This window comes from Seriola aureovittata, chromosome 2, assembly GCF_021018895.1.
Source record: "Seriola aureovittata isolate HTS-2021-v1 ecotype China chromosome 2, ASM2101889v1, whole genome shotgun sequence".
NCBI classification, from domain to species: domain Eukaryota; kingdom Metazoa; phylum Chordata; class Actinopteri; order Carangiformes; family Carangidae; genus Seriola; species Seriola aureovittata.
The window spans coordinates 14319053-14341253 of record NC_079365.1 but is presented as its reverse complement, the minus strand read 5'-3'; the positions used below and the strand labels follow the sequence as shown (position 1 = coordinate 14341253).

At 41.8% G+C, this 22201-nt stretch overlaps 2 protein-coding genes across 4 annotated transcripts in view; both read right to left on the bottom strand.

Moving 5' to 3' along the window:
- Positions 1–999: 999 nt before the first annotated feature.
- On the bottom strand, positions 1000–3377 carry gpr84 (G protein-coupled receptor 84). The gene is made up of 2 exons (XM_056400046.1): positions 3279–3377; positions 1000–2831 (listed from the first exon to the last, which is right to left on the bottom strand). Exon 2 carries the CDS (start codon positions 2821–2823, stop codon positions 1621–1623), a length of 1203 nt encoding a protein of 400 aa, XP_056256021.1. The 5' UTR covers positions 2824–2831; positions 3279–3377; the 3' UTR covers positions 1000–1620.
- Positions 3378–5312: 1935 nt separating this feature from the next.
- The window catches only part of LOC130160993 (zinc finger protein 385A-like), a 28957-nt gene continuing 12068 nt past the window's right edge, over positions 5313–22201 (bottom strand). For all 3 annotated transcript variants that reach the window (XM_056363885.1, XM_056363864.1, XM_056363875.1), the window contains 7 exons: positions 18447–18592; positions 15268–15378; positions 9255–9429; positions 8410–8724; positions 7600–7787; positions 7402–7488; positions 5313–7277 (listed from right to left, as the gene is read on the bottom strand). In XM_056363885.1, coding sequence (XP_056219860.1) covers positions 7050–7277; positions 7402–7488; positions 7600–7787; positions 8410–8724; positions 9255–9429; positions 15268–15378; positions 18447–18592 — 1250 coding nt within the window. In that variant the 3' untranslated portion in view covers positions 5313–7049. The remainder of the gene's footprint in view (positions 7278–7401; positions 7489–7599; positions 7788–8409; positions 8725–9254; positions 9430–15267; positions 15379–18446; positions 18593–22201) is intronic.

Below are 22201 nucleotides of genomic sequence, written 5' to 3'. Positions count from 1 at the left end.
GTCTAGAAAGGTCTCAGACAAAGAAAGATAAATACCAGAGCACAGGCGGACTTGCCACGGGGACTAGCGGCTAAAATCTCGGTCGGCTGGTGACCCACTAAAACACCAATAAGGTGGTTAAAGATCTTACCAGTTTCACCAGGCTCCGTCAGTGTCACTCGAGCAGCCCGGTCCCAGTGAAGTCCAAGGCTGAATTTCTTTCCCAGCTCGACTATGGAGCCAACACCGGTCTGGCTGTACCAAGATGACCTACGAGCTGCTAAAGGGCTCCAGCTTATTGCCATCACTGCTGTGGAGCTTATCACGGCAGTGCTAAGGTGGGCTAATGGTCATGGCTGGATTGTTTTTTGTTGACTCTCGCACTCAAGGTAACTATTTAGTTGTGCTTCTTGTTGAATGTTTAGTGGCCGCTTTCACTGGGCTTGAGGTGGTGGGTGGATTTGAATATCCCAATACAGTTTGGATTAATTTCCATGGAATTTGGTGCAGTAGGTGGGATAACACCAATAACTCTGATGATCCTTGACTTGAAAGTGACGTTTAAAAGTCAAATTTTATATTTGCACTCACCCATCACTGAAGTCCATGACCGAATAACTTGTAAAACTAATGACTTACTTTACTTTGCTACAACCGGCTGGATGTAAACCAGGGACATTGTGGCTTATATTTGACATCTTAAACCCCCTCAGCTTCCTGGGAACTCTGAGATGTCTTAAACTAGCCACGATGCAGGGGCTAAACTAAACATGCCAAAATAAAGGCCAACTTTTCTCATTTGTCATGAACTATCAACATATGACGCAATACAAATTTGAGACACTGGTAAGTCTCATAAGTTCCTGAGTTGCTGAAATAGCATATTGTGTTAGACAGGACTATACTTTTCTGATTTTGTAACACTTGTGGTTTTTCATGTTTGTGACATACACTTAAAATACTAAAAGTGGTTACGACATAAAGGCTAGTTGTTGCTCAAAATTCTGAATGACACTGGAATATATATTATAAAGTTTAATTTATGACATACATAACATAAACACATAATATAATGTTGAACATACATAATACTTACTGTAAGAGCAAACAAGTACAAAGTAAAACATGTCTGAAATGTTGGTAATGTAGCTTAAAAAAATGTAACACTATATGAGAGCTCAGACCCCGTTTAACTCCTTTCTTTCTTTCTCTCTTTCTCTCTTTAATGAGCTATTTTATTTATTTTGACATTTGTTGAGTTTATTTTTCTATTATGACAAAGACTCTGGTGTGATTTCAGCTTTATTTACTTGTAAAATGATCACTCAGAGAGAAAGTCGGAAGCAACACTGAATATTTTTCTTAGTTTGTCTCTCACAAAGTTCATAGCCTCCATCTGGATAACAGGCTCCTGCTCCACCTCTCCGTGCCAATTCATGGAGAAACTCCAACTCATTGGCATTTGGCTGACCAGTGGTGGAACTATGATCATTCAGTCAGTCAGTCACGGACATTTGCAATTATGGGCCAATAAATCACACAGAAAAACAACTTAAAAGTTCATAGTGGCTAAATTTAAGTTGTGTTGTATTTCATTAGAATAATATCATACTGGGTATATCCAGACAAAGTTTTGGGAAATCAGGATCTCAGAGCCTGCCAGAGGCTGGTGAAGGGTGCAGCAGCCCTGGTGAGCAGCACATGGTAGGCCTGTCGAAACTGTCGGTTCATGACAGCATAGAGCACAGGGTTGATACAGCTGTTGAGCCAGGTGAGGTTGGCACAGAACATGTGCAGTACCTGTGGGGCCCGGTTATGTTTGTCGGCTATGTTGAGCAACAGGAAGGGGACAAAGCAGAACACGAAACACAGAAAAACGGTGAAGCACATGCGAGTCACACGCTTAAATTCACCATCATCTCCTGAAGTTGCTGAGTGGGATGACGATGCTGCAGTCGTGGTTGCGGGGACGATATCAGGCTGAGGCTTGTTGGCTGCTGATGAATTTAAGGCTTTGGCAGAGCTCTGCATGATTTGGGAGGACTCCTCCTTATTTTGGGTTAGATCTGCCTGGCTGCTCATCTCACAGCTACATGTGTTGGCCATGCCGCTCTCTACACCACTGTCATCTGTCCCTTGTACTGAAGAAGCTGGTTTCTTCCTGGATGACCGGCGACTGAGCCTGTAGCGAAGCAGGGCCTGTGAGGCGATCTGGACTCGTCTGTAAATGAGCATGTAGAATGCGCCAACACAGCCCAGACCAACAAAAAAGTAAAAAAAGAGCAGGATGGTGCTGTAGGGGCGACCTCTGGTACGATGGAAGCTGCATGTGCACACCTGTGGCACAAACACGTAAACAGGCCAGAGTGGGCCAAAGCTGGCCAGGCCTAGCACCCACGCTGAGATCAGGAGTAAAATTAGACCACGGTCAGAGAAGACACGATCAAACACAGCCCGTTTTGCCACCAGGAGATATCTGCTCAGTGCCACCAGGCAGAGGGTTATAATGGAGACAGAGTTGGAGAGGAAGAGGAGCAGGCCAAAGATGCTGCACCAGAGCTGACCACTGCGCCATCTGAGGTGTAGATAGGAGTCAACTGAGATGGGCTGCAGTATGGTGCAGTACAGGAGATCAGCCACAGCCAGGTTGATGATTAACACGTTGAAGCGAGTCCTCAGACGTGCGTCTAAGGCGAAGGCCAGAATGGTCATCAGGTTCCCCACCGTACCTGTGATGGTCACAGCACATCCCCACAGAACAGCAAAGTACCGGTAACTTACGACAGAAGGACTGTAGCAGGAGAAGAGGTCGTCCTCCGTTTGGTTGGTGTGGTTCATCAGCATTCTGTCAACTGACAGGAATCAGAATTAAAATCAGGTAATGGAAAAACTAAATTAAAACCGAAACCCAACTTATCAAACCCTTTGTTGTGAAGGAGAAGTTATAGATGACCACTTCCTTTTCAACATCCTGCTGACTGAAAACTCTCTGTTGCTATTTTAGTGCCACGAAACACATTGTCATTAAACATGAATCATTTGATTGAATAAATAAATGGACAAAATGAAAACAAAAAAATGTGTATAGTTTATGACTCAGTTATTGTCTCTTCTCTAGCTAATCTAGCTTTAATATATGCAGTGTATAGCTAGAGTTAAGAAAAGATAAACATATGATTAAAAAAAACCCTCCAAGGAATTTAAAATAATTATATATTTTTTAATTTATCATTTGTTTGTGTTATATAAAGGCAAATAAAAGCCCCTGTTTTAAAACAAATTGCTCATGATTTTCTCACCTTTAAGCTAAAGATTTCTGTCTTTCTAGTTGTTGAGGTGAAGCTGTATCATTCTCGGCAGTGGTCTGAATGTCTATCTTCTTCCTGGTGTTACTTGTTATGTGCATCCTCTGTGTTGCTTAAGTTCCCTCTACACAATCAGATGCTACGATGCAGGGTTTTTCCAATTTCATGTCAAAACTCGGGAAGAAGGATCTTGCTTATTTCCTGTATTAAAATGTAGTAAAAATGTTCATGTAATGCAAATGACCTGTTTCTGTGGTAATACATAAACATTTAAACCACTTCCCTTTTGACAAATCAATATAGTGACAATATGTTCTTTCATAATTTTTTCCACACTTACTAGTCAGTGAGGGTTAACACTTGATAGCTGCATTTTGCTCCAGTGCCAATAACTCCTCAATGCAAATGCAATGGCAATGTGATGGAAATAATCAGAATTAAAACATTAAAGACACAGTCCAATTTTGACCCCTGCTGCTGCAAACAGACTTCCTGTTTCTCTCAAAATTACGTAGATGCCCGTAAGTGTCAAAATGCAGAACAAGAACTGAAATTGTCCGTGATGTATTCCCTTTAGGCCACAAGAGCAGAGCTACTGTATAGTGTTGCTGAAATGCAGCTACTATAATTGACAACATTGATGCTTTACTGTATATGTGAAGTGAACCACTGGGTAGATAAAGATTTAAATCACAAGAGAAGTTGTGTATTGAGTCAGATACAGCATCATATGTCTTTTTTGTCAGTTGAAAAAATGTTAAACACATGCCTGTCACATGATGTATTTCCTTGGGATCTCCTGAAGTTGCTGAGTGGGATGAAGATGCTGCAAGGTTGGGTGCAGGTGTGGATGAAGGTGGTGCAGGGACGATGTCAGGGGGAGGCTTGTTGGCTGATGATGAATTTAAGGCTGTTGCAGAGCTCTGGGTGGATTGGTAGGTTTTTTTGTGCGTGATCTCATCCTTATTTTGGGCAGCCAGGTTGATGATTAACACATTGAAGCGAATCGGCGAAGGCCAGAATGGTCATCAGGTTCCCCACCGTACCCCACAGCACAGCAAACTGCTGGCTTGTCATTGTAATATAACGGCCGCTGTGCTTCTGGTCAGTGCAGAAGAGAGGGCAGCTCTCTTTCTTGTGAACATGCACTGCTATTTGACTCTGCTGTCTGAGCTGAAGATGGCTACGTTGAAACTAGACCACACTGAGTTCCACTAATTGTTCGCCTCTTCACCAACAATGAGCAAACATAGCAATGAAGAAAAATGGTCTTGGAGCAACATCAGCTTCATCACCATCATCAACTGATCCAGATTTCCAATAAAGATATCAAATATCTACGGTGAAAGACCACCACCTGGGTACTCCCATTATCTTGTACTGCTGCTCACAAATTAGATTACATCTTATCAAATCTCTCAAATGGTATGATACTATAAAGACAAGGTCCGCTGTTACAAATCATTATTTTCATTATCAATGTGTAGGCAAACAAGTGATCAAAAAACGATGTGGAGCGTTCAATTCCTCACTTTAAAGTTGATAACTTCAACTTTAATGTGCCCTGTGTGAGTGTATAGCTTCCTTATAGTATGATGTGCTCCCTCTCTCGCTCTCCCTCTCTCTCTCTCTGTTTTTTTAGTTTTCTACAACTTCTGTTAATCAGTGATTGGTTTCCTGTGTCTTTGTGTCTGCATCTGGGTCTGTCCCCTACTTTGTGTCAGTGACCTTGTCCTCTGATCATTTTGCTCACTGCACTAAACTGTAAAAACTCAATTAACTTCTGATCACAAATAGAAAGCCCAAATGTGTATATATATATTTTTAGTACACCTGTTATCACCTATTACTATAGGACTGTACTGTATGTCAAAACAGACAGTGACTGGAGATTTGATTTGACATTACTCACTTGCATTACAAAATGCATTTGTGATTTATTGCTATTGTCATAATATATATAAAAAAGGTAAATAATCCACCAGTCAACATTGTTTACAACCATAAACTCAGTTTAATGATTCCATAGAGAATTTTGTTTTTATTGAACAATTAGGAAGCCCCAACATGTACCTTTTCTCATTTTTAATAATCTACATTTACAGTAATGTTTCAATACACATCTCCTAAATAACAATTAATACATTTGTCGACATTTCTTTTTATTGCAGTTAACGAGAAAAGTTAGCAGGAGTGCTTAAAGTATTGCTACAGTTTCCATTTCCTAAAGCTTCCCTCTAATGTGTCATGACAGTTCACTGGGATAATTCAGGGTCATGTAGGGTTGGAGTACACAAGGCAGAGCAGACAAACTAACATTTTTATCCCACTACAGACCTATAATACTACCAGAAATGGTGTTTTTTTTTTTTTTTTGTTGTTGTTTTGTTTTTTGCATACAAGTATTCATCTGTGTATATGGTCCTTTTCTGTTCTTTCTGTAATGCTGGTGTCTTTCATTCCACTGTTTCCACACTCCTTGTATGAGATTATGGTGAAAATGTGGTCTGTGTAATCAAATGTACACAAAATGCAAAATAGCTGCTACTAAAGTCAAAATCAACCATTGTCCTACTGTGCTCACAGTGTTTTGCGCAGAAGGTGCAGATGGAAAAATGATAGGTCGTCATTTTTTACGTGTATTACGTATTACGTGTAGATTTCTCACCACAAACTTTTACTTATGTGCTTTGTGAGACTTTGACCCACATGGTTGTTGCTAGGGGCCGTTCAGGAAGAATCTGGGGAATCATCAGAGAAACAATTTAACTTGAAGAGTTGAGAGTTTTCTTTCTTGTTATTTTCTTATTCTTTCCAACCTTACTGCATTTTACACAGACCGTAAGTATAAACACTGATAGCTGCATAGTGCGCCAGTAGCAATTACTTCCTCACCACCTCGCCAACTTGAAACTATGAATGTTGGTTGATGTACACATCAGCACAGTCTTAAGACATAATTTTTTTAACCCATTTGCTGTTCCTCTTTGACTTCCTGTTTCTATCCCACAGAGGTAAATATAGCCCCTATAGGCCAGCTGTTAAATTGTGGACATACAGTACAGAGAAATGTTTGCCAGTAACTGCAGAAACCATACAGAATTTGTTGGTACCTTTTTCTCTTTATAGGCCACAAAAACAGAACTTTACAGTGGTACAATCCACTATACTGTGACAGCTACAGTATGATACCAGCTAACATCAGAGGCAACTACTATATCTAACCCAGCAGACATGTTTTTGATAACATTAATGCTTTGGATATGTAATGACTCCTTGCAGAGATGAACATTAAAAACGTAAGAGAGGTAGGGTTTTCAGTCAGGTACAGTGGATCATACGGTAGACAATTTAAATTATTATGATTAAATAAATGTAATTTATTTAATCAGTTGCAGATTGGAGGATGCTCAAAGAAGTCCATGCTTGAAAGAAACTGGTTCATAAGTTCCTTCTCAAACTATCTGCAGAGTCAGTCTGATGATTGGCAGATAGTTGAGCAATGAAGGAAAACTGGGGAAGATGGAAACGTACAGTCTCTTTGAAATGTTTGAGATTTGTCAGTTTATCTTTCTCTGTTAACATAACAGCAGTGGTCTGCAACTACAGTATGCACCATGAAGAGTCGTATTCATGTTCGCTCCTTTTCTTATAATGAAACACCAGTTGGAGCCACAGCAGCTGATTTGGCTCTTGATGGCATATGGTTGCAGGCCTCCACTTCACAGTGTGCTTCTTCCTGATTCGTCCCCATTCTCTCGCCAATCAGTAAGGAGTGAAGAGGATTGGCCCGTGCGTGGTGCGGATGGGCCCTGGGGCAGGCCTCAGCAGGCTGAGGGGTGTTCCCTGTAAGAGGTGGTGATGAGGGTGAGGGTGGGAGGTCGGGCCCGGAGGGCGTAGTGCCAGCTGATTCGAGGATGCTGCGGCTGCCATCGCTGCAGCAACAGCCAGAGGATTTGGTAAAAGTCCAGCCCCCAGAGTTTTTGGAAGTTCCTTTGAGAATGTCAAGGAAGATTATAAGAAAAATGAGACACTGAACTAATGTTGATGCCTTTATGGGGGAGAACTGACAAACATGGAATATGTAGACAGTGAGGAAGACGAACCAAATCCTTACCATAAAGTCTGTGCGCTTCTTGTGCCGACTGAGAAGAGGATTGGGTTTCCCTGCAACTCCATCACGATGCCTCCGGCTAGATATATGCTGCAGCACAAAAAGAAAAAAAAAAAAAAGAAAAACGATAGACACTGGATATTGAGTTTGCTCTGAAAATAATTCTCTCATGGTTCTTGGGGCTGTCAGTGGGTTTCTCACCTGTTTGAGCTGCAGCTCAGAGTTGACTCTGACATTGCAGATCTCACAGTGGAAGGTGCGTTCCTGAGTGTTGGGGTCAGAGGACAGCTCCCCTCCCTGCTCTGGGCTGGGTTTAGGACCCAAGCGTGGGTACGCCTTAATAGGTCCCAGTCCGCTCCGAGCTTCCAGAATAGTTTTGTGCTTGGTACCTGGAAACAATAAAAAGAAAGGTCTACTCTATGGTGGCAATCTGGGCTATGTTACAGTGTAGCGCATATACTAAATACTAAAAATGAGATACTAAAGTGACTTTGTGGTGAGATTATTTCTCCAGAATTCAGATTCAAACTACTGGTTGTTTAAAAGCTCTGAGAACAAATTTAAACTGTTGATGTTATAAAACATATCAGGTTGACAGTGGAGGACTGTCCTGAGAGAAAAGTTAGTGTATGTGTTAGGTAGTGAGGTTTTTATCACTGGCTATCTGCACTCAAACCCTCCATTTTTTTTCTCTCTTTTTTTCTTTATTTGACAGCGACAGTGCTGCTTACGCCCATGTGGTATGCACCACAGCCACCCGGCCATTAGGTCGCCCAAAACCACCCTGTTATTAACCTTCCATTATCACCACTAAGTGGCAGTAATGCACCTGCTTTAGTTTTTCAAGCTTAAAATACAAAAAGTGCAGAGTTCCCTCTAAAGAGCCACATTATAGGGTTTCTGAAGTTACTTCTAGTTATGCATAGGTTTAATTCTGTCAAGATTGTGCGTACTCTGTTGTGTGATGTGCTTATGGAAATGTGCTCTCTGACAAAGCTGTTTTGGAGTTACCTTTGTTATGTGCCTCCAGTTGTGAGAGGGAATTAACAGCTACTTTGCACAGGGAGCAGTAGAGAAGCTTCTTGGCTTTCTCTTCCTCTGACTCTCCTGAAGACGGGCTGGGCGCTGGGGACGGGGTGTCAGGAAGACCAGCCACTGCTGGATCTGCAGGGGGTGTACTTAGAGCTGCTGTGGGGGAGGATGGCAAAGGCGAGCTGACAGAAGTCAAGAGGGGACACTCTGCATCTGTTGAGCTCAGTGCGGGTGTTGGGAGGCGGCTGGGGGTCAAAGGTGACTCATTAGAGTTGGGACAGGATTGGGTGACATCTGTAAAGAGCACAAAGTTTTAAGGTTAGTAAATTATTTGTCAAATGTAGTCGAACGTACAATACCTTCTTTGACCTTGTTGATTATCATATGAAAGTGTGAAAACAATGACTTGTGCTGAGCTTGAATCTCTGCCTCTCTGAGCTCGAACACATAGTTGTGCAAGTCCATCTGTACCTGCCCAGTGTGCTGCTAGACAAGGTTGATCACTCACTACTGTACTTTTTACATGTTTTTTTTCTTGCTTCAGATCAACTCAGTATTGAATTCTAACGATAAGAAAAAAATAAGTTATTCCAATGGAAGTCTTTTATCGATGCACGCTGAATCACAAGTTTTGATTGATCACATTAGCAGTAACTTAGTGTAGATATTCTTAAATAATCACCAGGGCACCGACACTCCTCTCTGGTTATCTGGTTTCTATCGCTTCAAGCAGCAGCTGTGTGGAGCATCTGTGCCATTTTGTGGTAGATTCGTGTGTGTTAGTGTGTGTGTGTGTAATATCATATGTCTCAGGTGATGCTCACCCTGCTTATTGGGATCAGGCTCAGGGCTGGATGGCGAGGGACCTGGTGGGGAGGGCGAAGCAGTAGGGGGAGGGTGCTGCTTGTCGCCATCTTGGAGGCGAGCTGTCTTAGATGTCTCGATCCCCTTCACCCTTCGAGCGTGGCGGTTGCCCTTGTAGTGGGCCTCTGCCTGGCTCTGGCAGAAGAATAAGATACATTTACATTTCATTTACATTGAATCATATATGCGCAGGAGTATGTTATTGTCACTTTCAAGAGCACATTTCATTTTGTTCACCATGTTGTTTTTTTTTTTTCATTCCCTTTTTGTGAAGAAACTGCACGGCCAAAGTTTGAGTGAACTTGTGTTTTTTTTTAGCAGGAACTGAACAACTTAGTGACCTACTAACATAGCCAGGTTTCTAACCGAGTTGACTTCTTGGCATTAATAAATGTTAAACTAAACAAACCCCTATATTTTCCCCCAAAGATTAATCTAAGAATTACTCATAAATTCTGACATATATTTTGGCACCCTTCATTTTCAGTGCATTACAGTAAACGGCTGCTGGTTTGCGGCTCCCACGTGCTGATGAGGCTGTCAGGGAAGAGTAGCCTCCAGAACATTCTCGCCTTCCTTCACAACTGGTGTAATCACTGAACTGCCCTGCTGAGCTGATGATGATTATTGAGTGGTGGGATTATCTAAAATGGGCTGGAGGGCTGGTGGCGGCCAGTGACAGTTGACTGGCAGCTACTGAGAGAAGAAAAATGCAGCAAATCAAGAACAGATTGTATCCATGAGTGTGTGTTTTCCTGCTTGTCCTTGTATGATAGCACTTAAGAGGATCAGGAAATGGGAAATATGAAGAGGTGTGGATATTTCTGTAAGTCCTTAGTGTGGGTGTAGAGTTTGGGTTGCAGTTTATCAGAGTTAAGCTTAAATTAACAGGAGACAAGTTCTATATTAGGATTAAACATGCATTTGTGAGAGTTTTTTTTTTTTTTTTTACTAATGATGACACTGGAAGTGCAACTCCATTGCCCAATAAAGCATGTTTTGTACATCTGAAGCCATTCATGCATGGTAACTATGTTATGATTAAGGTTAGAGAAAGATTTTGGTTATGATTAAAAAGGTGTGTGCCAGGTGCCAACTCTCTCTCTCTAAACGCTTCACACTACGCGCTACACGCCAATCCAACCTCCATGCCCTTACTTTCCACCCGCCTGCACAAAAGGCTCACTACTTCCTGCTGCGGCACTGAACATTGGCATCAAACCGTCAGTGTATGAAAATCCTTCCTCGAGATACTGGGCGGGGAAATCAGGGTTACCCCCCGAGTCATGTGCATGTCAGCATCAAGTGAAATCAAGGGAAGGTGTGAGGTGTCAGGGCACAAATATAGTTCCTGTGGGCTCTTCACTAATACAGTAATACAAGACTGTGTGTGTGACTGTATTTGCATGTGTATGCACAAGCAGAGACCTGCTTGGATTAGAGAGGTTTCATTATGTCAACAACAAGGCCGTGGGGCCCTTCACTGAGGCAAAGGGACCACTGGGACGTGTCCGGATGCCTCTGTAAGCCTCAGGTATTAACTGCCAATGATAGTTACCCATATAGCCCTCATCCTGATTGGTGATGACAGAAAGGCAGATATAGCTCAGCCTGTGTAACCCAACTCCTCTGGCTGCTGTTTCCCAAAGCCCTGCAATTAGACAAGGAGATGAAGCCCTACAAGTCGATGAACAAATGACAGCAGAGCTCGGAAGTGAGAAATACTCAATGCTCCTTCTTCTCCTTGCAGTCCACACTTGGTGCAGCTGTCCTTCTACTTTTCCTCTCCCTTTCTGCAACTCTTTTTTTTTTTCTTTCACTTGAGCTTTGATACTTTCACTCCGTGTGACCTTCAGTGTCAGGTCTTAAGAAATCGATGAAGGGTCGCCATCAATTCAAGCATAAAAAGCTTGACAGCCTCGGAGGTGGGGGCGGGATGCCGCAGAGACAATAGGATGTAAACAAGATCAAGGCATCTGATGATTACCGTTAACAGGAAAGGTGAATAACAATAAAATATAAATGATGTTCAGCATAGTAGGTGAATTGAACTGAGAGAAGCTACGAAACAGCTGTGGAAAGGGGGATTAAGATGAATGAGGAAGCAGAGATGGGATGTAATGGGGAGAAAATGAGAGCAAGTGAATGTCCCTGAAATCCCTTTTCTCTCCAAGCAGGATGTGCTTTGATGTTTTATCTATAAAGTGACAAAGGCACAGAAAGCAGAGCGAGCTGGTCTAGCAGCCAAATCTACTGTATGGGGTACAGGCAGCAGCGACAGGAAGAGGGGGTGGGAAGAAGCTGGAGAGGTGGAGAGAAGGCGAGGGGACAGATGATACACCATACCCCACAGAGGGGGAAACAGAAACATGAAAACTGATGAGGAAAATGGTGAGCAAACTAAGCTGCCGAGTAGACAGGCGATAAGAATGAAACATGATTTGGTGTGGGCCTGAGAGGTACAAGAAGAGGGGGATTGAACAGAGAGAGAGAGAGAGAGGGAGAGAGAGAGAGAGAGAGGTCTCCAGTATGGTACTGCAGTGGTGACGGTGGCTAATGCAGCATGGTGTGACGTCAGCCTTGCAGCAGAGCTGAGCCGAACACTGGCAGGCTAATCTGTCCTCTGTGGCCTGAAATGAATTCGCAATGTTGTAATTACAACATATGTGGGTCTACAGTGTAGTATCAGTGAGAGGCACCTGCTTCTGAACGGCCTCTATTAATCAATCTGCCTCTTTTGTTTAAGTACTTGAGTATTCCCATTTAACATTGGCCTCCTGCAGACATAAACATAAGGTAAAACGTTGGTGTTATTAATATTCTTTGGTGGCTCATGACCTGAAGGATACTTGATGAAAAATGATGAGTGTTTGTCTGTCTTTGAACTATAACACAGCCCAGACGGCGCGAGTAAGCCAAGTACTGTACTGTAAGCAGAGTATTCCTTCATTATTAAAGAATGTTCACTGAGCTTTGAGCTCCCAGTCTCTCAGGTTACTGTGGAAAGTGCTGTGGAGCTGCAGGAGAACAGATGCACACCACGGCTCACGAGTAAAACAGCAAGCTGGACAAACAGGTGGCTGAGTATTAGACATCTCACCGCATAACACAGACGTGACACGAGCCAGAGACACTCGCCCAAAACATTTTCATACATGTACATTTCAGTGAACTCACAACCTCTATGTAAATACGAACCCGCTGAAGTAAATAAAAAGCGCTCAGCACGCATGTACCCCATGCTCATGTAGACCATGTGAGAACATGCAGGTCTGGGCAGCGGAGATATAATTAAGCGGCCTCTCACAGAGAGAACAGGGCAGTGTAACACAAGTTTCAGATGACTCCCTCCCTGTCTGTGTCCTTTACACACCACTGCATTTAGAGTACAAGTATTTAGCACTTCATCACTGGAATGCATTTACATTTTTAGCCAGGCTTGTATATCAGGGTTTTGTTTGATTTCTACCCATGGTTAGGTCAGAGGTTACAGAGGTCAGTCATAAACACTAAGATCTTTCCATCAATAAAAGCCCTTTTAATACTGATGAATATTGATGATAACCTAGATGTTTAGCTGCACTACATATTCAACACATGAAATTTACCTTTTTGATTGTGGAAATGATTGTGAGCTGTTGGGGGACAATTTGTGAAATCACATAAAAACTGTTCATGATCAGATTGATCCGAAATGTTGTGGACCATGTTGTGGAAATGCCCTTTCTTTCTCCATGCACAAAAAGATCACAAATATTTCCACCCATAACACGTCAATCATGTCACCCAGTAACTGGCTTTTGGATGTCCACATTATCATTTGTTTTTCGACTTCAGATAACACTACTGCCTCTTTAATGGGGACACTCAAATCATTCCTCTAAAGTTTCATCACCTCTGGCCTCTTCTATTTCAGCCCCTCCGCCTCATGCTGGCATATAGTGGCATCTGTCACAAGTGAAATGCAGAAAATGTGCCCCATAAGCTTTAAGGAGAAGCTTGTGTTAGTTGGGGTTCATCCTGCTGCTTCACCCTCACATGTCTCACAACCCTCCATTAAAACCTCATCAAACCTCTCTATCAACACCTGAAAAATGTTTTCCAATCCAGACACAGTCCAGTTCAACAAACTCTCTGAAGAGTGGCAAAATTACACTGCGGGTTGCTTGTACACAAGCAGGGTTTTTCCTCTATCTTCCTCCGCCTACTCTCCTTTCTGGAGAGGCTAAAATTGGAGCTGCGAATCTGTGAACCATGTTTTCACCTGCTTCAGCTGCACAGTCAATCACAGACTAACTTTGAGTCTAGCTAACTAACTTTTTAGGTCGTGATTTCATGTGTGTAGACCAGATTGCAGGTGTGGGGCTCTGGACATCTAGGAAATATCATAGGATGTTCTAAAGTTACATAAATTTCCTTACAGACTTTCTTTAATCAGTTTGACTTCACTAAGCTCCACACCCTTTGGTTACTGTGCCTGTCTAGCTTTCAGTCCTGACAGGCCACATAATGCAGTTCACAATGATAATAGTGCCAGATTTACTGCTTCAAATTCTTTGTTATTTTTTGAAACAATTGAGTGTGTTTCCTGTTTTTATGTGCATAAAAAAGCTGAGTGTAAACGCTTGACTGAGGTTGAAAACGTGTTGACATGTGTTACACATACATGTGAAATGCTCACTGAAGCTCTACTCCGCTACTAGAGGGACTGAAGACAGTGGCGGATGAAAACATAATTTCCTCAAATGAACCAAACATTAGTGCCATATTTCTATCAAGTTTTCTACATGGTTTTCCATCATTTGAGTTTTGACTGCCACTCTACATCATCGCATTGCACCCTCTTCTTCTGCAGTTGTTTAGTTGTCAGTTGGCAGGTGATTTGTGAATTAGCACCACCGGCTTTGGGAGGTGGAAATGGATGGAACGTATACATCAATTCTTCCTTTTTTGCTGGAAATTATGAAATCAGTTGTCAATTGCCAGGTTTCCATCCAAATGTAATGCAAATATTAATCAGACAGAGGTAGACAATAGCATTGAGCAATTTTGCATGTTGGAATGACGACTGTGGCCGATTTTATTAGCTAGCTAATTAAGCTAACATTAGCGAATTACACTAATGTTAGCGCTTTCTCACCTGTGATGATCCATATAGTGGACATGGAAATAAAGAACCAGCATTGTTCTTGTATTTTGTTATGTAGAACTAGTTTGTCCTTTTATGAATATTATTAGTTTTAAAAGGATAAATGTAAGATCAAAGTTGTATTCAATGCCATCTTGACCCTGTTTGGCTTTTTAACTTAAATTCTTGTCTATGTTTTAAAATGGTATAAATTGTAGTGTTGTATAGTTTTCAATTTTTACAAGAATAAAGGGCTTGTGTTTAGCAAATGTTATCTGTTGACAATGGAGCAGGATTGAGCTAGCTACTTAGCCTGACCTCTAGTAGCATCCAGGACTGGCTTCCACACAGTGGGGAAATAGCACTTTATATATATATATATATATATATATATATATATATATATATATATATATATATATAGCATTCTTTTTTAAAGTAACCTGCATGAATTTAAGCTGGCAGTAATTATGTAAATGCATTTTGAACCTATGCATAGAGGGATTATCATTAAATTGCAGAGGCTCATGCACCAGTGTGCGAGGTGCAGACCTGTGTGTGAGGAAAGTTGATTTGTTGATTCAACTCTGGCTTGGAGGTGGATTCTAAATGAAAAAAAAAGAAAACATCAAATGTGTTTTGTAGATATATATCCAAAGAAACAGCCAGGCAAATGCCTCAGAGTGACTCCTGTGTATGTTCCCTTCGCAGCCTGAAGAAGAACAATTCCAGCTTGTTAATCTAGGCTTGGGCTATTGCTGTTTTGGGGGTTTAGCAACCAGTCAGTTAGTAGGATATTGTCTATAAAAGCAAACCCTTCATTCCAGCTCTTTAAGCTTGCCTACCTCTGAGTTGAAGCGTATTTGACAGACGTTGCAGGAGATGATTGGCCGTTTTGTCTTCACCATAGGTGGCCCAAAGGTGTGCGTCATCACAGCCTTCTGGACAGGGTCCATCTAAAGAGAGACAACCCAGAGGTCACATCAAATATTCAGCAACACAGGAGAAACTCAGAGGGCAGCGCCTCAGTGTTTCTGCTAACTGCACTGCACCTTAAGGTTCAACGAACTGAATGTGGATGAGAGAGAAAGGTGTTGGAGAAAAAGTGTAGGTGAATGACAGGGGGAGCCGCTGAAGGGGGAGAAAGCTGGGAGATAAAAAAGAGTGAAGAAGAGTGAATTGAAGAGGGAGCAGTGATTGATGTGGACAGGAGGGTGTGTGTTTTCTCAGCAGCAGCTGGTGCTGCTGTCTGTGCCTGAGTTCTTGGGTGCTGTTCAAACGCTTTAATTCATGCTGGGGTTAGAAGAGCCTAATTACAGACTCTCTCTCCACAAACTTGTACTTTGTTTGTGTCCCACAAAACCTCCTCTTTTTGAAACATTAGAAACTACAGTATTACACAAAACAATAGAGATATCTTCTGTGTAGTACCTTGGTATGAGATAAAATGTTATTTAGATTTTCAGCCCTCTGATAGCTGTAGCAACATTAGGTCTTTGTAGCAGGAAAAACAGTTTCAGCTGCAAGGAATGAATGAATTTGGCATTTTAAATGGTAAGGACCTTGAGTAATATGGCAATGTATCGAAAACATATGAAAATATATACAGTTAGTCTGGGTTTACATATACAACAAAACGTGGCTGTATGATTTATGGAAGGAAAGCATTGATTTCTCACATTAATATACTGACTGAAGTTTGAATACATATAGTAAACAGTGGGTTGACATACTCACTTAAAAGAGGTTTAATTACTGTCATTAGAAATATGGACCCCAATGTTTATCCTATTAGGTGAATCACATAATAGGATTAAAATGTTTAAACAATTCAGAAGAATATTAGAAGAAAATGATTAATATTAATCAAACATGAAAATATCAAATAACATCACGTTTTTGGGTAAAAGACTTTCAGGAAAACCACAGGATACAATATCGAAGACAATATCTTAGATGAAATGAGAGAAACTACAAACATTGGCATATGTCTCGTTCATACCAACACAGCTTGTCATCCTCAGATCAAGCACACATATATGCCACGTCATCCTCTTATGAAATGTTTTACTACCTCACTTTCGGGTGACTCGAATGGACTTGTGTGAGCTCTGTGACCCACTGGCAGAGTTCAACAACCACAGCGCTGGGTGTTGTCCTCATTAAGCAGCCAGAAGTACACTGCGGTTTTACTCAGCCTCTCATCCCCTGCTCAGACTGTGAACGTATGCTGCCAAATGAGAGACTGTTTACACTCTCAAGCTCCAGGCACCAGGGGAAATGGTATAATTGGTCTGAAAACCTAAACCCTGTTTGAATCTATTGTTAGAAATATTTATAGACTGCAACCTCTTTTTTTTTCTTTGCTATTATCTCGAACCTGTGTCCAGTTCACTTCTCTATTGTTAAGTGATTTTCACGAGGAGACCTGAAGCACAAAGTTATTTGTTTACAGTTGTTTCTGAGCCAGCATTGCATGTGTGTGAAGACACGACTGCTGGTGTGTTGTGTGTGTTTTTATGCATCTTAGTGCATTAATGTCTATGTGTCTGTGTGTGTGCCAACAAGCTAGACAAAAACAAGAACCCCTGTCTATCTCTTATTGGTGGCTGTTCTCCATGTGTGTCCTCCATCGCTGTGTGTCTTTCTCAGCCTTTCTTTGACCACCTGGTCTCTACAGGATCTCTTACCGTGCATCTTTCCCCACTGTTATGACCTCATTAACCTATTAGTCCACTTTTGTCTCCTCTTTCAGTCCCTCCTCCCTGAAACAGTGGAGCTTTTGTTACATCAGTAATTCACACGGGGTTGCCTGACTGTATATACATGCTCTCCATATATATATATGGCTATATAGTTCATTTGCAGCCCTGTTCTCTAACACACATTTTTACGCTCTCTTTTTTGGTGACAGAAATGTCGTCACAATGGTGGTGGTTTGGTGAAAAGATCAATGCAGCTGTACAGGTCTTTGTAAGTAAACTAAAAGAGGTCATATCCCTTACATTGCTACATTTTCTCAGGCAACATTAAGCAACAGCTACCACAGCTTTAGTGTCGACTGAAACGCAGAGTCACTGGCAAACGAGTGGTTAGTAACACCACACAAAACACAATGTATCCTCGTGCAGCTCATGTCTAAATGCAAGTAGGTGATACCTATATTGTACTCCGGAGAGTGTTAGGTCTCTGGTAATTACATTACCTGTAAACCTGGTGAGATAGGTGTGATATGAGCTCTCTAGATAACTCGTAGACCCCCCAAACTGGAGCATAGCTATGTATGAAACAATAAGTGAGTGTTTGTGTCAGACTGCCCTTCTCTGTGTCCTTTCAGCGAGCGGGCTGAGCATGGCCGTAGTCTTCCATCACTGGCTGACAGCAGTGTTGTAGGCTTGTTTAAATTTTACTGTGCAGACAGAGAGTGATTTGAAGTGAGGTGCTCTGGCATTAGTGGCCATACTCGATGTCCTCAACAAAGCAGGATGAATCATAACCTTGTGGAATGGCCATTTTGTTTGAGCTCATGCAGATTAGCTGAATGATGATGTATGTGTGTGTGTGTGTGTGTGTGTGTGTGTGTGTGTGTGTGTGTGTGTGTGTGTGTGTGTGCGCGTGTGTGTTTGTCGCCAGGCTGACCTTCACATGAAACCCAATCTGGAAATGAGAAGGACCCAGAGAAAATGCTGACTGTAGGGAACGCAGCCTGTTCCTCTTATACAATTGATTAGCTGTTACTCATTTTATTGCAGTAAAACACTCGCCAGGGCATTTTCTCAATTACGCTGAAACTCAGTCTGCTGACTAAAAAGTAAACAGCTGTCACCTTATCATTTTGGATTATACTGTATAAATCCTCAGCACTCTATCACTCGTCTTCACTCAGGAGGCAACGCGCCAAAACAACAGCTGAATACCAGCTTTGTCTTATGTGAAGTGAAACAAGACGATAACAAATCTTAGATGCCGTCTTTGCGCACATGCGCATGCATGCCCGTGTGCGGGTGCGCCTCTGAGCACTCACTGTGTTAAAGTTGTGGAAGAGGCCGAGGCTGGCCGGGTGAGGCGACTCCAGGGGGAACTGGAGGAAGGGCTTCATGTCCAGCGGGGTTGGGATGACAGGCGGGCTCCTGAGGAAGGCAGGGACCGGCCCCGGTCGGTTTACACTTCCTGTGGTGGACGCACAAACAGGGAAATTTGAGATTAAAGATGAAAAAAATCATAAAACCTCATAAATAATACACCTGCTCAAGTGGAAGTGACTGAAAACAAGACTCATTACACAAAGTGCGTTGGTAACAATACAACTACTACCACAACTGATTTCTTAAAGGAATAGTTCAACCTTTTGGGAAATGGGCTTATTTTCGTTCTTGCCAAGAGTTAGATGAGAGGAATACCGCTCTCATATCCATATGCTAAATAGCTTAGCACAAGTGGCTATCAAAGTTCATCAGCATTTCTAAAGCTCACTGATTATATCTAGTTTGTTTAATTTGTATAAACACTTAAGAGTAGAGACAGCAATTCACCATTTTATGGGAGGTTATTTGGCAGACATTTTCTTGGCAGGTCACAGTGACTTCATGGGATACAATCCATCATAAAACAGCATGCCACTTTTACTATTTGGTTTTTATACGGATAAACAAACAAGATATAACATGTTAGTAAGTGAGCTTCCATGGTGCTGATGGATCGAGGTTGTTATTGCAGGACAGAGCCACACTAGCTGTTTCCCCCTGTTTCCAGTCTGTGTTTCAAGCCAAGCTAATCAGCTGCTGGCTGCAGCTTCATATTTGAAGAGGCGTAATCATGCACACATGGTGTATAGGTGTGAGGTTGTTGAACAGCAGGATCAATGAAAAATTATAATTTTCACCTGAAGAAATCTGACTGTGGACCAAAACAATGTCTTTATTGATAAATTTACATTTTTATTGAGTAGTTTCATATTTCCCGTCAGACATGAGAGCATCAATCTTCACATCTAACTCTCAAGAAATTGAAAAAGCCTATTTCCTTAAGTGTGGAGCAATTTCTTTAAAGCTAAACATCATATCAGAATAGACACCTGTTCTACAACGTCTTCTTCTACAACAGTAATAACACTGTAATAAATCTAATACTGTTTTTTTTTTCTAAATCTAAACTCTCATCTTCTGCATCATTTTGCCATGTTGAGCCCCACTACCCACCCACACGTCTCCTCTCTCTGCCTCTCTTGCTGACTTTCCTCTCAGTAGTAGCTCAGCAGCAGTGAATGCCTGCACTTGAGGAGTCTTCTGTGATGGGCAGGAGAGCAAAGCTCCTTAAGCCTCACAGCTGGGATGCTGCAGATATCCGTCTTTTCTCCATTTCTGCCTCTGTCTCTGTCTCACCAAGCGTCGCTTTCTATCCCCATTTCATGGTGCCTTATTCTGTTTGCCTGCCTCTGTATCGCTCATCTGTACTTCTCCTCTCTCCAGCACCAGTCCTTCTAGCTGCTTTGTTCCTTCTTCTCCGTCTCCTCGTCCTCATCCTCTTTCTGTTTCACTCTCTCCATTCCACTTCTGCTTCCCACAGTTATTCTTCTCTTTAGCGTAAAAGCAGCAGGGCGCTTCAGGCCCAATCTGGCTATGCAGAGAGAATTTGTATAATCTTTTCTCCAGAGATTATATGCAATTGTCATCCTTCTTTGCCTCGTCTTTGTGATGACTACTTAACAATTTTGTTACATTTGAAAAGAAAAACTGGTCACTTGTCAACACAAGGGGAAGAAAAGACTATTTTGGTAACAGCAGAGGAGGCTCCTTTCACTGACAGCAGGGAGACGTAAAGAATGTGCTGTCAGGATCAGAAATAGATGGAGGGGAAAGTCTCTCCTTCTGGTATTCCTCTTCAGACTGTTTCACTTCTTGGGAGGCTGTGGCAGCTGAAGCTCAGTTACTGTTGTCATTGGCTTTTGCACATGCTGCATGAGGAGGAAGGAGTTCAGAGGGTAGGAGAAGAAATGAAATATAATCGTGGGGGTCACCATTTAAATGTCCCTCAGACATGCTATGAGTCCCACAGCTCACATGGCTGCCATTATCACCTCTGTACGTTAACCACTGCAAGGTTTGCACACAGCGAAAAACAAAACAAAACTGTGGTAATAACACACATTAATTCACACCAACATATGGACATGGAGGAGTGAGTGAACGCTCAGAACACCAGACATCATGAAGGAACTCATGTAAGAAATAACAAGATAAAAATAAGTTTTGTTTAGAAAAAGAAATCTGGGGCCATTCTGAAATTGTGGTAGGAAATTTGATGTATTTTTTTTATTTATTCCTGTGTGTGAATATATTAAAGGATAAGGATAGTGATGTTCTATATTTTTGTTTCACAGGATATGAAAACAACAAATCCCAGAAAAAGACCCGAGCTAAAGATTATTCATCCAATTTTTTATACTTCCCAACTTCCCCAACCTGTCTGTGTTTCTCAGAAAAAAGTCTGTATTGTTTCCCAAAACAGCTGGGCACTGTAGTTCGTACCAAACTTTACTCAGACAAGTGTAAATGGTGCATCTGTTGGGATCTATTTTCGTCTGCGGATTAATACAAGTTAGTTACCTCTGCCCAGGAGGTTATGTTTTCACCTGTGTCTGTTTATTTGTCAACATGATTACGCAAAAAGTACTGAACCGATCTGTATAATTTAACATGAATTTGAATTTTTTTCTCTGAAGTCTGGTGCATGTTGTTTGACGGTGGCCTCGGTGGAGGGCTGTGCTCTCTGAGCGCCCTTCTAGTTCATATTTAGAGCAGTAGGACTGTGTTTATCGGCATAACACAAAATAAACTGCAATACCCGTGTTCATTTTGTTTTAGAGATCAGAGGAGTGAGCTACACAGGCAATACTTATTAAAAGGATCAATTGATTGTTAGTGCGTGTTAATATTTGTTCATTGTTAGCGTTTGTTGACAATAATCTTTTAAGCTTCCAAAAATTCAAGGTTACTGATAATATTCTGTGGATTTTTTTGTCGAATCTGATTATTTCATGTAGTGTAAAAAAAAAAAAAAAATGGTAATGTGTCTCAGATGTAATTAAACACGAGGTTAATAGTGCAAATAGTGGGACGATAATGTCTCAGCAGTATGGATTGGATGAGAAGCATCATTATTGTTTCCTCTTTGGTTAGTGAAGCGTATTCCTCACACGCTTCTGTTAAATCCGCAGCTCATTTTACGCTACATTACAATTTAAAGGTCAAATCATGTCTGCCGTTGCTTCTAAATCTGCATTTACAGAGCACACACTCACAATAGAGTGATGTATTTAAAGTTGGCACACAGTGTTTTCAGTGTCATACTCTGCACCATCCCACAGCAGCTCGATGCAGTGTGAGCGAAGCATCAGCTTCTCCTGACCTACCCTCCTCCTGAGTGATTTACAATGACATCAGATAAGTGAACGCCACGACTCTTCAACAGCGACCACGCAGGGAGGGAGAGCATTGATTGGACACATTCTGAGGAGCGTTAAAGTGTTAAAGTGCTGCCAAACTCCATAAATCCAGGACTCACCGTCTATTGCTCCTCCTCTCCACTAAAACGAACAGACAGCGCTGTCTCACCCAGCCCCCTCATCTAACTGCCTTTTTTTTTCTAATGCAAATGTTTGGGTGAGAAAAAGATCCATGCCTGTGTAATAGCTTATTGAATTTTTGTGTAGATTGTGAGAGAGAGGTAGGTGGACAAAAATGAAGAGAGATGCAGAAAAAAACCCCCAAAAAACAGACA